At 47.4% G+C, this 15,894-nt stretch overlaps 1 protein-coding gene across 5 annotated transcripts in view; it reads left to right on the top strand.

Moving 5' to 3' along the window:
* IL1RAP (interleukin 1 receptor accessory protein) overlaps positions 1-15,657 on the top strand; it is a 49,793-nt gene extending 34,136 nt beyond the window's left edge. For 4 of the 5 annotated variants that reach the window (XM_049802956.1, XM_049802954.1, XM_049802952.1 and 1 more), the window contains exons 7-11: positions 622-751; positions 1,691-1,839; positions 3,987-4,136; positions 5,095-5,238; positions 7,963-11,684. In XM_049802956.1, coding sequence (XP_049658913.1) covers positions 622-751; positions 1,691-1,839; positions 3,987-4,136; positions 5,095-5,238; positions 7,963-8,408 — 1,019 coding nt within the window. In that variant the 3' untranslated portion in view covers positions 8,409-11,684. Of the gene's footprint in view, positions 1-621; positions 752-1,690; positions 1,840-3,986; positions 4,137-5,094; positions 5,239-7,962; positions 11,685-14,671 lie in introns of those variants that run through there. The other variant, XM_049802957.1, reaches the window with a different exon arrangement.
* Positions 15,658-15,894: the final 237 nt, after the last annotated feature.

Below are 15,894 nucleotides of genomic sequence, written 5' to 3'. Positions count from 1 at the left end.
ATAGCTCTTTGGAGAAACTCCCTATCTTGAATGGATCATGTCCCATTACATTGCTGTAATAAATGTGGTGCTAATGATGATGATGAGCAGCAGTCTTCACTTTAAAGCACAGCGTTTTTGGCTCAGAAGGTCAGACTTCTTCCATAGTCACTCTAAGATAAAATCACTTCTGGGCTGATCACAAAGATATTCACACTCCCAAGCCTGATCTTGAGGGGAAGTTAAATGCCTGAACAAGTGTTCCCACACCAAAATGCTTTTGTGTAGCTGGATCCTTCGCTTTATGGCATCTGTCCCTTGTGCAGTGGGGATGATTAACACTGCCTGGCTTTCCAAGGAAGTGGTTGGCATGGAGCATCTCCCTTTGGGTGGGTCACTTGGTGCAGTCAAGGAATTTGTAACACATTTGAGAAGGCAGGATACTTCTTCCTATTTATTTGTCTGTCATAAATCAACATGTTCAGAGTGCTAAACTGTTACCAGATGCCTGAAGGTGGATGCTGGCCTCATTCCCTCCTGAAAGGAGGCAGAGCTTAGGCTGGTAGGATCACTGGAAAGCACAAAAATCAAGGTGATGCTGTTCCTGCTTTGCAATACCTCACCATGGTCCTTTCTTCCCAGGAGATGACCTTGTTCTGTCCTGTGAAGTCTTCTTCACCTTCCTGAAGGACTCCCGGACTGAGGTGTGGTGGACCATAGATGGGAAAAACACAGATGACATCACAGAACCCAAGATAAAAGTCACACAAAGGTAACATACTGATGTGAACTTTCATTTGTATCTAGCCCTCTCTTGGGTCCTGCAGAGAGGTGTGGGTACAGATGTGCAATAGTCCCGTTTTCCCTTGCAAGGGAGTGTGAAGTCCTCCGCTTCCCTATTAATCAGAAACCCCTGTGTCTGCACCACACCGTGATGAGGATGCCTCCAGACCTGGACAGTATCCTGTCTTACAGAAGGATTTGAGGGAGCTTTGTTTACCAGTTCACATTATCACTTCTTCAGGTCCTGGTAGTGGTGCCAACAGCTGGTGGACTCCTAATACAGGGCAGACAGAATTTTCTTTACAGGAATGTTCCCAAATAGCATAAGTGATAAATATGTCTCAAAAAACAGAGGATGAAAACAAAAATGTAGTATTATACTTAGTATTGATTAGGAGGAATAGAGATTCAGTTACATGAAGAACCCAAATGAGGTTCAAAGTCCCATTTGCTGGGTGCTGAATTACATGTGGAAAGCAATTGCTGCCCCAACTGGTTCGCAAACCTATGTAGAAAAAGGAAAGGTAAAAGGAAATACTATTATCCCCATTTTGCAGATGATCAATTCAGGTATAGAGAGACAAAAGTGACTCATCCAGGATTGCACAGACAATGCGACGTGGGCTCTGAATCCTGACTTCATGAGGTCTTGTTGCTTTGTAGGCAAGAACTTCCTTTATCTCTAAAATGCAATGTGACACAGCTGCAACTAGAAAGTTATGAGCGGCAAAATAAATATTAAGGAAAATCAGATAAAGAAACAGCTGCAGCTGTATTAAAATCTGAATTGTGTATCGATTTATAAATATCAGTTTAGGTGTTTTGTCTTTTTTAAAGAAAGAGTCGGGCTATATCAGGGAAAAGAGTATTTGCCACTAAGAACTTGCTGCAGTTTCACATATGTAATGCTCTAGTTTTTCTCTTACAGTGAAATTACTAGAGATTTTGAAGACAAAACTATCATAAGGACTCTAACAGTTGCAAAAGCCACGCCAGAGGACTTGAAACGGAATTATACTTGCTATGCCAGAAACGCCAAAGGCAAGGACCATCGCCAGGCCATAGTGCACATGAAAGGTAAAATACTTGCAGAGCATGGGTGTGAAATGAGGCATGCTCAGAGAGGCCTGTCGGTTCTTCCTGGAGCCTTGCCCTGCAAAACAGTAGGGGAACAAATAATTCCATCAGGCCTTTTTCCCCCACACATGCTGTTCTGTATGCACTGCTGTATTATTGCTGTCATACTGCACCACTTCTCGGAGGCAGGGAGCAAAGGACAGATGCCACATACACCCTACTGTGATCAAGTGCATGGGGAGAGAGAGGGATAGATAGACCTGTTGTTCTCATCCCATCTATGTACCACAATCGAAGTAGACCTGAGGGGACAGGCTGCTTGGAATGATTTCGTGTTACTTGCTTGTGTGAGTGTTTTGCATGATGCAACGGCTACCACTTGGCATCCTCCAGAAGGCAGACTGCACTCGTTGACATTGCTCAGGGAGTGAGACAGTCTAACCCCGACACTGTGGTTTTACTCCTCGCTGTGATGATGCTTCAGTCTAGATACAGCCATCTCAGCATGGATGGTATGGACTGATCCACCTCTGTTCAGTGTGGGTTTTTCCTATATCTTTCTTTCATCAAAGACTTTGTTTCTGTTTCCCAGACCCACCTGTCAGTAATAAGAACTGAGCCCTCACTATAGTTATGTGAGGTTTCCTGACTAAGGTGGATATTTCTACCTCCTTATTAACCTCCTCTAGAGCTTTAATACCTGCTTACTGTAGGCTGGAAGGAACAATAGACCAAACACACAACTGAGGCTAAAACCATTTGCCAGTGTGTTCATCCTACATACATAATTCTGCTGGGATTATAATGTTTGTACATGTAGCAGAAGTGAATCTAAAATCTTAGGATTCTTTCTCTATACAGCAGTGCCTAAATGCTGTTTTCTAGTGGACTGATCCACACTACGCTCTCTCTTCCTCCCCCGTCTGCTCCTAAGCAGTTGAGTGGGTTTGCTCTGAGCAGACCTGGTTACTCACCACCCCTCCTTTTTGCTCTGTTCTGCAGAAAAAATCCAAGAACCATTCCCGACTGCTGCTGGCATAGAAACCTTAAGCTAAGCTCACTGCAGACCATCCAACTGCACCTAGGAACATCAAGCATGCCAGAACCTAGCCGCCCAGCACTTGTCTTCCATTTTTTAGCAAGCAGCTATATGTGTTGGCTCCAGCTCTTTCATTACATTAGGTTATATATGTTTCCTGCTTTTTCTGGATTATTTCCCTCTCCTTCTCATGTACTTCTGTTGCTCATCCCCTAATGAAAGTCATTAAATTCCTTCCATTTTCTTTTTTTGTAATTCAGTTTCTAAGAAAACTTATTAAATCTTGAAATTTTGTCATGTCTCCACTCACTGCTGTTCTTTTATTGTGCAGTTTGCCAGTGTGCATGTCAGCTGCCACCTGAATTGCCATAAAAATGGAGTTGCCCAGGGTTACAGTTAGTGGAGTTATTTTCTGTCCTTAATACAAAGAAGCATCAGTGGCGTGACGGACACCGTATGAGTTGGAGGGGGGCCTGTGATATTCTGGCTTGATGTCCACAGGTTGTCCTATTTGTTTGCAAGCATTTCAACTTTTCTGTAATGAACTCTGATTCTTCTTTCTTGGTAGAAAACAATCAGGCCATGGCTAGTTATGTACTTGCTGTCAGTCTTGGGACAAGCCACAAGAACTGTGCGTGTTTGATGGGGAGGGAAAGTGGTGGCCATTGCCTTTATTTGCTGCAGGTGAGCTTTGGCTGGCTCTCCTAGAAGTAGAGTGCTGTTGTGTTGCCCCAAGAGTTTGCATATAGTGCTGAGAAGGTCATGTTCACAAGCTGGCTTTGGACTGCGCAGGTGGTTTCCATCAACGGGTCATTCTACCATCTGCCTGCTCCCAGGGTCTTGCTCAGAGCCCGAAGTCCAGCCTGTGCTTTGACTTGCTCTGCCAGCCCAACCAGACCTAGTAGCCCAGAACGGGGACTCCAGGGTGGCCAGCCATCATGTGTCCTGCCAGGAAAACCTTGGCTTGGCCACCTTACTCTGAAGGGCCAGCTTGGCTCTTGGCTGTTCCTTTGTGGTATTTGGCAGCATGTGACACAGGCTTGTTGCTGCTCAGCTGAAGGCCCGACCTGTTCTGTAAACCATACCCCCTCTTTATTTTTGAACCCAGTTGTAGCACCGAAGTACACCGTGGAGCTGGCCTGTGGACTGGGGGCAACCATCCTGCTCATTGTGGTGCTGATAGTCATCTATCACGTTTATTGGTTTGAAATGGTCCTCTTCTATCGGGCTCATTTTGGAACAGATGAAACCATTCTAGGTAAGGAGCTAAAGGGCTTACATTTATTTTATCCTGCTACAGGCCGGACCCTTCATTTTCATAGAGGAATCTTCATGTGAGCTATTTTTAACCTTCTTCACAGCATAATGACATTTTGACCTTCCATTTCTATACCTGCATTCAGTTGTGTGGGTCATTTTAGAGCAAGAGGAGTCAGGTTTGGGTCAGGGGAAAGGAGAGAGAAGTCCTCTGTATTGTCTGCAGAGGTGAAGTATGGACACGTCAGAATCCCTGGGGCACTGCCCTGCTGATGCCTAGCTGTTTCATCCGATCTAGATGGTCAAGATAAGTCATCAAGTTTCAGTAAGTCCCTAGTGTCTCTGGTGACTTTATCTAAGGATTCGCAAATCCAGGGTGATTTGCTTTAAAATGTGGGAAGGCATCCAAACGGATGGGTCTGGAAATCACCCTTCTGTCCTCAGTTCTTCCACAGCTTCCCTGTGTTGCTGGGAGTTCATTTCTTGGGACTCTGAGCTGAGATTTCTTCCTCCGTAGGATGAGGAGGGTGTTCAAGCCCTCGCAGCTTGTGGTGTGAACCTGCCAAGGGGGTGCAGCGGCTCTCAGAGGGTGTAGGCAGGGTGCAAGTCTCTGTCTGGTGGGACTGCTCATGTGGATAGACAGCAATGAGAGCAAGCAATGTCAGAGGTGTCAGAAGACAAAAGGACCGTGGACAGAATGGGTTGGTCATCTTGCTGCGGTCTCATGCCTTCAGTGACCCAGCAGTCTCCAAGTACCCTGCACGTTCAGGCTGGGTAGTCAAAGAGGCAGGGCTGCTGTCTCGTAACTGTGGAAATCAATGTATCTTAACCTGTGGTGCCTGGGCTCAAAGTGAACCTTCATATCTGCTTTTCCCATGAAGTAAGTCAAAGGCTCAGCATGTTCAGTATCACAAGTGTCTCTTCTGCCGTTTGTGTTTCTCTGCGCTTCCAATGCTCAGACGGGAAGGAGTATGATGTGTATGTGTCCTACGCACGCAACGCGGAGGAAGAGGAATTTGTGCTGCTGACGCTGCGGGGAGTCTTGGAGAATGAGTTTGGGTACAAGCTGTGTATCTTTGACAGAGACAGCCTCCCTGGAGGAAGTGAGTATTTCACAGGGGGCTGTGCTCCATGTGCATCCTCTTTTTATTGTTCTTTGAGGTATTGATAATTGATAGGAACTGGCTTATCCAGATTAACTTTATCCTGTGGGGTTTTTTCACCATCTCCATTAACGATCTCTTGTTGGTATTTTCTAATGTTTTTGCTTCACATGACAATGTTGCAGATGCTCCAGGCCACCAAAAAGGCTACAGTGGGCAAGTGGTGGTTGTTGCTCACTTCAGTTGCTCTCCCCAGGAGTGATGTACAGGAGTAATTGATCTATCAACACGAGGGAATCAGACCACTGACCTTCATGCAAACCCTCTAAGCTGCCTTAAAAAAAGGGGATAAAGTCAAGGCTAGAAAGAAAAGAGGCAGGGGGAGTGTGATACTGGACCAGACTGGTAGCTCACAGAGGGTAATGGTGAGTGCCTGTAAAAACCAGGAGTGTCTGCTTCAGGGAGGTGTGGAGAGCACCACGCCAACATCGGTGAGAAGATAATGTGCCCTCCCAGAAGGCCTCCCACTCACTCTCATGAATTAGAGAGTCTGTGTCTAACACGGCATACAGTTAAGTTGCTATGATTAAGAGTACTTTGTTGCAGGTAGTGAGACTCATCTCTTCACTAAGATGTAGATTTGTTTTTCACCGTTTCAAGCTAAATCCTACAAGGTTCTGGACACAGTGTCTGCTGGAGGGTTGCAGGGAATCACCAAGAATGGAAGCTTGTGAAACTCTCCAGATACATGTACAGTCACACAGGTGCCACAGCAAGTGTACAAATCTAGCCAACGCTTTACATTTCTAGTGTCCTGGGGACTGAATTGGCTGTATGATCCCTGATGCCTACTAAAAGTTCAAAGCCTGAACTTTCACCAGTGCAGACTGCCCCACTTTGAATTCTTGGGCTTTGGGTCAGGACCCCACTGATGACAGAACCTGTGCTGATAAAGCCCATTAGTGTCCCTTTTGGGTAGGACAGGAGGGAATGCTGCAGTCCCAGCCCAGCTGTCTGACAGAGGGAGCAGAATCAGTCTGGGATCTGTTATCTTTATCTCCTAGATCATTGCCAGGACACAGCACCTCTAAGTTTGAGGGCAAATAAATACTTGTGCCTCAGGGTACAGGGAGACAGCTGCAATCCTGGTGCTGTTCCTTCCAGAGAGAGCCTGGATGACGTGGCAGGGCACCTTCCAGGCTCTGTTTCCTTGACGCCAGTGCCAGGCTCAGACCAGGTTTGCTCTGAGCTGTTCTCACCGGTTGTTCCTCAAGATGTACATCTCCTTCCTGTTCCCGCTACCACTTCTTGCCATCCTTCCCCTTTCCCTTTGGAGGGTCTCATTTTCCTCCCAGCACAACTCTCCTGGGTTCCCTGCCCTTCACTCTCACCCCCAGAGCGCTGCCATCCCTGCTCACGGTGGCAGTCACTACCAGCCTCAGCCCAGCGCCAGCCCTCCGGAGCACTGCTGCGGTGGCTCATCATCGCACGGCTTGTTTGCAACGCTGCTGGGGCTTCCCCGTTGCTTCTTAGTTAGGATTTGACTAATCTCCTTCTTGGGGAAGCACGGTGAGCCACGAAATAGCTTTTGGCAGCTGGTGGTATGCCTCCAGAGTGTTCATCTGAGTCACAGGTAGGGAGTTATGTTGTCCTTGATGAAGAAACAGTGGGAGATGGATTATCCTGTGAGTTTGCTGACAGGGACTAATCAAATGTGCTTGACAGCTAAATGAAGTTGCTTGTCAGAGTTATTTTATTCTCCATGGTATTTTCTGACCAGTCAAGAGCGTTCCCTTGTCAATGAAGTGTGGGAGATCCTGCAGCAGAGAGTGCAAGCACCAGGATTCACACTTACAAGGAGTTTTCACATTAATTACAGAAAGGTGCCTAAGGACAGTCTACCTGCAGATGTTACCATGACATGTCTCCAGCATAAAGGGTATCACTTTTGGGACACTTCATTAAAAGTCCTTAGAGCAGTTTACTTGTCACTTCTAGAAACACTCAAATCTGCTTTCATCAATGACAGCAACAGGAACAGCTGGATGAGTAACAGGAGTTAGGGTGGTAGTAGTTCCAAAGCAAATTAACCCATGAGGACATTCAGGGAGGGTGTAGATACTTACTGTGTGTATTTGGTGTGGGGAAACTGAGGAAAGAGGAGTGAAGGGATTACCCAGAGTCACTCTGGACATCTGCCAGAGGAGGACGTAAGCATAGGCATTCGGGCTTCGTGACGTCTCTTCAGGCTGAGTCTTTTCCTTGAGGTCATATGTTGTCCAGCTCCAATTTTCCTGCTTTGCTCCAGAGAGCCCCTTTTTCCACTCTCACTAGAAGAAGACTAAATCTGAGCCTATCAGAGCAGCCCTCTTGGCCATACGGCATCCTTATAGCATTGGGCAGTGTCGCTGCCATGTAGTACAGTGCCTTTCAGATGTAGCTACGGCAGGCATCTCCGTGTAGCATGTGGAGGAGGAAACACATCCGTAGGCAGCCTAGGGCTGGGAGTAGAAGATGTCACTGTATGGGGTAGTGGGTACCAGCCATGGTGTAGGAGGCCCTACCTGGAATCTCTTGCAGGGTTGGGAAGCACCAGCATAATTTCTAAAAAGGGCCTCCAAGGGATTTTATTGTCCCCTTCAAGAGAGACACCTGGTGTCACACTAGCAGCTCAACAGCATGTTCTCCGGCATCACTAACCACCTCAATGTTTCTTTCTCCCAGTTGTCACAGACGAAACCCTCAGCTTCATCCAGAAAAGCCGACGTCTGGTTGTTGTCCTGAGCCCCAACTACGTCTTGCAGGGGACACAAGCCCTGCTGGAGCTCAAGGCTGGTCTAGAGAATATGGCCTCCAAGGGCAACATCAAAGTCATTCTAGTGCAGTACAAAGCCATCAAGAAGAGCAAAGTGAAGGAGCTGAAGCAGGCCAAGGCGGCCTTGACTGTCATTAAATGGAAAGGAGAGAAATCCAAGTTCCCAAAGGGCAGGTTCTGGAAGCAGCTGCAGGTGGAAATGCCAGTGAAAAAAATTAGCAGGAGTTTGAGCCTTGAAGGGCTCATGCGTATCCCTGAAAAGTGTTTAACACCATCGGAAAACAAAACAAAACAAAACCCCAAAATCCACAAGTTAGGCCAGGGAGTGGGAAGGAACTCAGGGTTTTTGCCATGAAGGACTGTGTCCCAAGCATTGTAGAGGACAGTCATGTCTCCCTGTAGCTTTTCTACTGCCGTGGCAGTGGAAAGACCAAAGATGCCTACATCTCCTCTCTGCAAAAGCATGTCCTTGTCATCAACCACACAATCCCTGGGCTCAGCATCTAAATTTGGGCTATCCAGGTGCGATGCAGCCAACACCTTGTGATAGCATGGTATTTGCATAGGCCAGTACTCCTAGCTCCAGTTCCTATGGGACTTTTGTTAGCATCCAGCACAGAGCTCCTTTCCTCTCCTAAGCAGCTTCACTCCTTCCTGGTCGTTGGTCCTTGTTGCAGAGGCTGGGGAACAGTTTGAAAGGTGGCTCCAGTATAGAGCCTTTCATGCATGTCCCAGCTATATTGTGCTGATCATTGTGGGGGGAGCATAAACTCTTGAGGCTCCTCATCTTTGCTCCCCATGTTTCTTGTAGGAGCAGGGGCATTCAGACAGTTTGGCAATGTGAAATGGCTGTTACAAAAGCATTTTAAAAAAAGCTCCGCTAGGTGATATTTGTATTGTAGCATTTCTACTAATAAGTGGTCAGTCTCTGGGACTCTGCAGTCTCTTGAGTACCCCAGATCCTTCAGGGCTGTAATGCTTGTAATCCAGGGGAAATCTCTCATCAGTACAGGCCATGGAGCATGTCTGAGAGATGCCTTTTTGTAAACTCAGGGACTTCACAAGCACTGCAAGAAACCCCAATTTACTACTGAACCCGCCTACTGTCTCTGTGCTGCTGGCTGGGGGAAAGCATCACGCAGGGTGCTGCCGAGGTCTCTGGGATGACACTGGATATATATCCAACTCCCCAGGAGACCCTACAAACTTATTTGAACTTATTAAAAACTACTAGCTCTGTCCAGCTGGGTAAGACTATGAGGAAAAGCTGAGAAAGTTGGGGTTGTTCAGCCTGGAGAAGAGAAGGCTCTGGGGAGACCTTATTGTGGCCCTTCAATACTTAAAGGGGGCTTATAAGAAAGATGGGGACAGACTTTTTAGTAGGGCCTGTTGTGATAGGACAAGGGATAATGGTTTTAAATTAAAAGAGAGTAGATTCAGACTAGATATAAGGAAGAAATTTTTTATGATGAGGGTGGTGAAACACTGGAACAGATGGCCCAGAGAAGTGGTAGGTGCCCCATCCCTGGACATATTCAAGGTCAGGTTGGACAGGGCTCTGAGCAACCTGATCTAGTTGAAGATGTCCCTGCTCATTGCAGGGGGTTGGACTAGATGACCTTTAAAGGTCCCTTTCAACCCAAACTATTCTATGAAGACTCAGTGTTCTCTGCCTGGCTATGAACAACATCACCATTCATAAATCAGGGCTCAGGTTTAAACTAGCCTTGGCGTTACAAAGCAAGTCTCCACCTGTCTTGTTTCCAGCCCGGAGCTGCAGAACAGAGGATGTATCTCAGCTTCTGCAAGCTTTGCACAAATGGAAATATAAAAACCAATCATTAAGTACCAGTCCTTGCTTCAGTGAGAAGCAGCAGGCGTAGGAGAGGACCTGGTGAGTTAACCCCCAGCAGACAGGCTTTTCAGACCAAGGAGGGGAGTGTCCCTTCCCTTGTAGGACAGACCAAAGCACAGTGGGACTCTGGCATTGACTGGTACTGTTGTTCACAACGTTTTCACATGAAACTACAAGCTCTGGGGGTGTCTCCATACTCCTGTAGCTTCCAATGCAAGGGCCTGCCCACTTAATCGTGGAATTCAGTATTACGCACACGAAGTGCTTGCTTATTTTTTATTGATAATGGTTGCTCCTGAGTCACCTCTGACTCATGCTTTTGCTTTGTTGGTGTCCAGCAGGTGAAGCATATCTATTCATAATGGCATTAAAAAAGCACTACAATTTGAAGTCTATGCACTATTCACCCAGCGGAGCAGGGAGGTTTGAGGGCCTCCCAGTAAACAGCCCAATCTTAAAGGTGTGGGGCTGAATCCTGGCATCAGTGAAGCCCCTTGCTCTTAGCATCTTATGATTAATGATGTTATTCCAGGGCAGCGGGGAGCCACAGCCACCCATACCGTTGGGCAGGTACTGTACAAATGTGGAACAAATAGGGCTTCTTTCTCACCTTCCTCTTCACCCCTCCGCCCCAAGTAAGCTTTGCTTTAAGCAGGTAAAATTGCAGTCAGCTTCACTGAGGGCAGTGGAGCTCCTCATCTGCACAGAGGTGCTTAAAAGCTTTGCTGTTGCAAGCTTTTCTACCGTGGCTGTCAGTGGAGGGACAGAGCTGCTTCTTCCCACACTCCAGAAAGCTTCATTTATATGAAATAGCACCCAAAACCATGCTCAGCTTTGTGAAGCCATTGCAACCACATCATTTTGCCCAGCTTCACCTTTTTGTTTGTGTTTTCAGCGTCTCTGCAATCAGCTGCCAGATCTGCAGGCAGAGGAAAGGCCCTGAGGCCAAATCAGAGCTGTGTTAGATTCCAATTTGATTTTTAAGAAATAGTCACAAAAATACACATAAATTCAATTAACATCCCAGACCTCATCACATCTCACTTTTGGCTGAGGTACCAAGAGAACTTCTGCTGATGTTTTAGTAAGACTGATTATTTTAGGAAGATAATTCACCTCATTTATCTTGCTGATTTTATTCAAAGAGTTTTCCAAATAACTAATAGACCAGGACTTTCTCTGGCATACATCGCGGCAGCCCTCGGTGCCATTGCAACCTCAGAACAGGATAACTGAGAGACATCAGCAGAGCACCCACAAGGCAAAAGGCGCGATGGTCTGAAAGGGGCCCGAGAAGTCCAGAGGGAGCAGTGTGGAAAGAATAGCGCTGGACCAGCTCCCCTTCCGTGGGAGCTTTACCACTGGCATTGCTGGGAGCTGTCAGGTGAGGGGCAAAGCCCAGTCCCAGCTGTAATGCAGATCTGCAAAGCACCTCACATACACCTGCCATTTCACCCTATGCCACGTGTGGTTTCCATTGTGGGATTCTGTCACAGCGTCTGTCTAGTTCAGTTGATTCATTTGAGTTTCTGTGCTCTAACCTAATGTTTATCAATATGCAGCTCATACAAAGTTCCTTGTTGTTATTTCATGGGGAAATAGCGTGGCACAAATTGGAAAAAATATCTTCCCTCCCCCATGCCGTTTGATGTTGTACAGCTGTTCCAGAGTTTTCCCTTCTCTTTTCTGTATGTTTTTGCCTTTATGTTATTTGGTCTGTGAAGTGTCAGTATTTTATTTTGCTTTTCAATAAAACATTTTCACTTTTGCATTTCAGTCCTTGTGCATTTCTCATAAGTATCATTTTCCTCCCCATTACGTCTGCGAAAGGCTGTTAAAGAAAGATGACTGTGTGTAGTCTAAGCATCGAGATCATTTGGGGTCACCTCCTTAGAGGAGGGCATGTTCCTGGCTGTTTCATGGTGTGCCTGCAGAGATCCTGAGGCACCACCACTGCTACCAGTGCCATGCAAGCAGAAACACAATGACACGCAGCACTCAAATGTCACCCAGCAGTGGGCACGCACACGCAGAAAGTCTCTGACCCAAAGAGTGCTCAGTCAGCAATCACAAGATAGAAAAATGGGAAGGAAATGCCCTCCTTGTGCTTGAGAGACCAAGCCAGAATGTTGAACAGAAATCTTGGAAATCTGCCCTAACCACAGAAATCAAACTCAGTCTTAGGCTGCTTTGACCATCAACTTCCAGGTAGTTGGGTAGAAAAGGTTCATTTAGCTTCCTATTTTCCTATTGAAAACACTTTCTTGGCTTTTTCCCTTGTTTGTATGCTAGCAGGTAAGTTGAGAAAGAGCTTAGTACTTCCAGACCACTAGCAAAATGAAGACTTGTGACAATCTAGGGATTTGCGGTATATGGGGTATGGGATCTATGACCTCCCAGCTTTTATTGGGGTGGGACAAATGTATGGCTCTTATAATCCTCTGTTATATCTCCGGGTTGAGTTAGGCTAGATGCGAGTAAACCAACAAAAATATGCGGTGTCCTTCGTAATCATGTAGTAAAGATAGATTTTTTTAGTATAAAGCAGATATATCCAAGAGTTTCAAATTCCCAGCTCTGTCGGTACCGAAGCCCCTGCAGCGTTATTGCTGCCTGCCCCATTCTGTGCTGTTGGTGTCACTGGGAGGGACCATTCTGCCTGCACACCATGAAGTGGCCACTCAGAATTTTTCGTGAGCTGGGATTACATTGTAAACTGAACATCCCAAGGTATCCTGGTCAGCCAAATCTAAATGCATCCCATTCTCAGAAATAAAATCTATCTTTAGGAATTTGAGCATTTTCCCTGCCAAAAAAATGCCAAGTCTCAAAAAGTGTTGCAAATTCAAAATTGATAAAAGAAAACCATCACTGTCGGCTCAATCAAAACATTTCATTTCAGCAGTGTTGGAATCATTCACATTAATTGAACCTGTGCTTTTTGAGCAAGCAGGTAGAATAGGTGACCTCCCAGGGGCTTCTCCTGCCTACATTTTGCTGTGATTCTATGATTCCAGTTTCAAAAAGAAAGACCTTTCAAACCAGCAGAGGAGCTTTTTCTTTCACAAAATGTCGAAGGTAGGATGATTTCAAAATAGATCTCAATCAGTTATAGAAAGGTTTGAATGAGGTCTGGACTCAGTAAATTGGGAGATTGCTGACAATTCTTTGTGCCTTTGAAATAGGATGGTAAGAACATTTCATGGCATTAAGTGAAAATTCTGATAGAAATGACTTTATAATCTACTTTTGGTTTCAATGAATCAGTGTTTTCCTGTGTGTGTCGGGGGGGGGGGGGGGGGGGGGAATCCCCCCCCCAACCTTGTATACAAGAAAACAATACTTCAAATAGTTTGATTTATATTCCAGTATTATGTTAAAGAAACAAACAGTGCCTTACTTTCTCTATTAGGATATTATTGCTCAATCCTTTCTCCTATCCCAAGTTCTTGGTCCCCAAATAACTTAGTGACAATGAGTTTTACAGCTAGTTATGTATCTTTGAAAAAAATAATAAAAAAATATTGCTCTGTACAATATTAAAATAAGATGCATCCAGGTGCAACATGGTGCACCTTCTGCTGTGAGATAAGGAAAGAGAGCCAAGTGCTGGAAGAATAAGAGGCATTGCCATTGCAGGGAAGGAGCAGTGTTTTTATGTATATAAAAGACCAGTGTTCCACTAGCAGGAAGAGAGGGGAGTCTCCAGACTGAGGAATCAAGGCTTTAGCAGTGTGAAAGGCAATGGAAGCAGCAGGTAGCTCTTCTCCCCAGAACAGCTCTTTGGAAGACACTCCTATAGGGAGGTTTTTGTCTCTCAGTGTGCAAGAGCTCTTACTCCAATGATCCCTGTCCTGCTTGAACTCCACCTTGTCCTTAGGTCCCCACCCATCCCAGGCACCAGCACTCAGTAAGTGGCTGGGGGTTTTTTTAAGTTTTTTCAGTTCTGTTAATCAGCTTGGGTTAATTTGCTAAGTGCCGCAGCCCTATTAATTCCCGCCCTTTCCACTGCTCAGCCATGATACCTTCAATATGCTTACTGCATCCCAAGCCATAGATAGAAGTCCAAGGACATCCTTCAGGTTTGCTGCTTTTCAACATTCATAACAAAAGAGATGCTGCCCTTGCCTGGCACCATTCCAGCTAAGCATCTTGCTGAGCTTTACAAACTGCAGTTAATCCCAAGAAATGCTTTGAAGGACAGTATTTTCACCGCCCCCCCCATCAAGCTAGGGGATCTGATGGAGAGGTTTAAGGCTGACACTTTTGCTTTCTAAGTTTGGAGCTTCCATTTCTAGATGAGAGAGCATGAGAGGGAGGGAGGGAGGTCTTAGCCTTGTCACTGCAAGCTGTGGCACGGTGACGTGATTGCTTCACTTTGTTCCCCCCATCAAAGGGCTGCCAGAGCTGTGGGCAGGTGGTTCCCGAACAAGACCTGCCCTTTATCAAATGCCTGCGCTTCCCTGGGCAGCAGTGATGCCATGCAGGGCAGAAGTCAGAGTACGGTCCTGGCTTATCCTGGCTTCTCATTTACCACTTCAGCCTTCTCAAAAACCCCCTGCAAAGCAAAAATGCTGCTGTTGCTCATGCAGTCCTTGCCAGCAGGAGCATGGGCAAGTCGAAAGTCACTGGGCTTGTGCCAGGTTTCCCTTTGTGGGAAGGGGAGATCTGCGCAGGTATGCCACCTAACAGCTTCCTTCAGCTTTTCTCTCCCTGCTCCCTCCCCCTTGTGCACCCCAATTCCTCTGCCCTTGCACTCTTAGATACCACGGAAGCTGTGTTCGACTTCATCCAGAGGAGCCGCAGGATGATCGTGGTCCTGAGTCCCGATTACTTGACAGAGAAGAGTATCAGCCTCCTGGAGTTCAAGCTGGGCATCATGTGCCAGAACGCCATCGCCACCAAGCTTATCGTGGTAGAGTACAGGCCACTGCAGTGCACCCACCCCAGCATCCTCCAGCTGAAGGAATCCGTCTCCTTCGTCACCTGGAAGGGGGAGAAGTCCAAGCGCTCCGGCTCCCAGTTCTGGAAGGCGTTGCGGCTCGCCCTGCCGCTGCGCAGCCTGAGCGCCGGCACTGGCTGGAACGAGAGCTGCTCCTCCCAGTCGGACATCAGCCTGGACCCCGTCCAGAGGAGAAGGAACCAGCTGAAAGGGCAGCTCGGCCCACGGGGCACCGCAGCAGGGACTCTCGTTCCCGGAGGGACAGCCCCAGCCCCCGAGTCAAAGGCCAAACACCGAGCCAAGCACTTCTTGACGTGCCAGTGTTGCGGGACCTATTGCAATGGCGGCAGCAGACTCAAGCGCAAGCATCGGGCCGTGGCTGAGCCCAGGTGGGACGCTCATCTCTGCAAGCCGGGCTCGGGCAGGCCTGCGGCACAGGGGGTTCAGGGCAGAAGTCGAGCCGAGCCCCCGCCGGCACAGGCTCCCGCTCTCGCCCTCTGCCATTACAGCGACCTGTCGAACAACAACGACTTCTACGTACTCTAGCCAAGAGGCTGACGGCACCGCAGGTGCTGGGCCGGCAAAAGAAACTCACCGCGGCCTCAGCTAAGATATTTTTATGATATCGCAGGCTGACGCGGTGTCGTTCACTCTCGGTCCCATGCCAGCATGGAGGACTGCAGCAATATCACCAGTGCTGGTGATCTGAGCCAGGGACCTGCAGCCACACACAGAGCGGCGGCTCGGCTCAGGGCTGCCCGCCTGGGTCCTTCTCCTTAAGTTAAACTGCAAAGTGGAGCTGAAAATGTGTTTCTCTAGCGTTGCTTTTCCCCAGCTGTGGTCATTTTTGCTGCAGGGCTGCTGCTGGGGTTGGGTGCGGGAGGGCAGGTCCCCAGCCAGGGGGAGGGAGGGAGGGAGGGGGGAGAAGCTGTGCTCCTGGCAGTAACCTCTTTGCAAAGGGTAAAACTTTGCTAATGAGGGCAATGGGAGCTCCCGCCAGCGCACGAGTGCGCCGTGCAGTACGGTGCGTTATCCACTGTGGTT

The sequence above is a fragment of the Accipiter gentilis genome, chromosome 6 (genome assembly GCF_929443795.1).
Source record: "Accipiter gentilis chromosome 6, bAccGen1.1, whole genome shotgun sequence".
Taxonomy (NCBI): domain Eukaryota; kingdom Metazoa; phylum Chordata; class Aves; order Accipitriformes; family Accipitridae; genus Astur; species Astur gentilis.
Note: the sequence above shows the minus strand (reverse complement) of the source record. Positions and strands in the feature narration are given on the sequence as shown.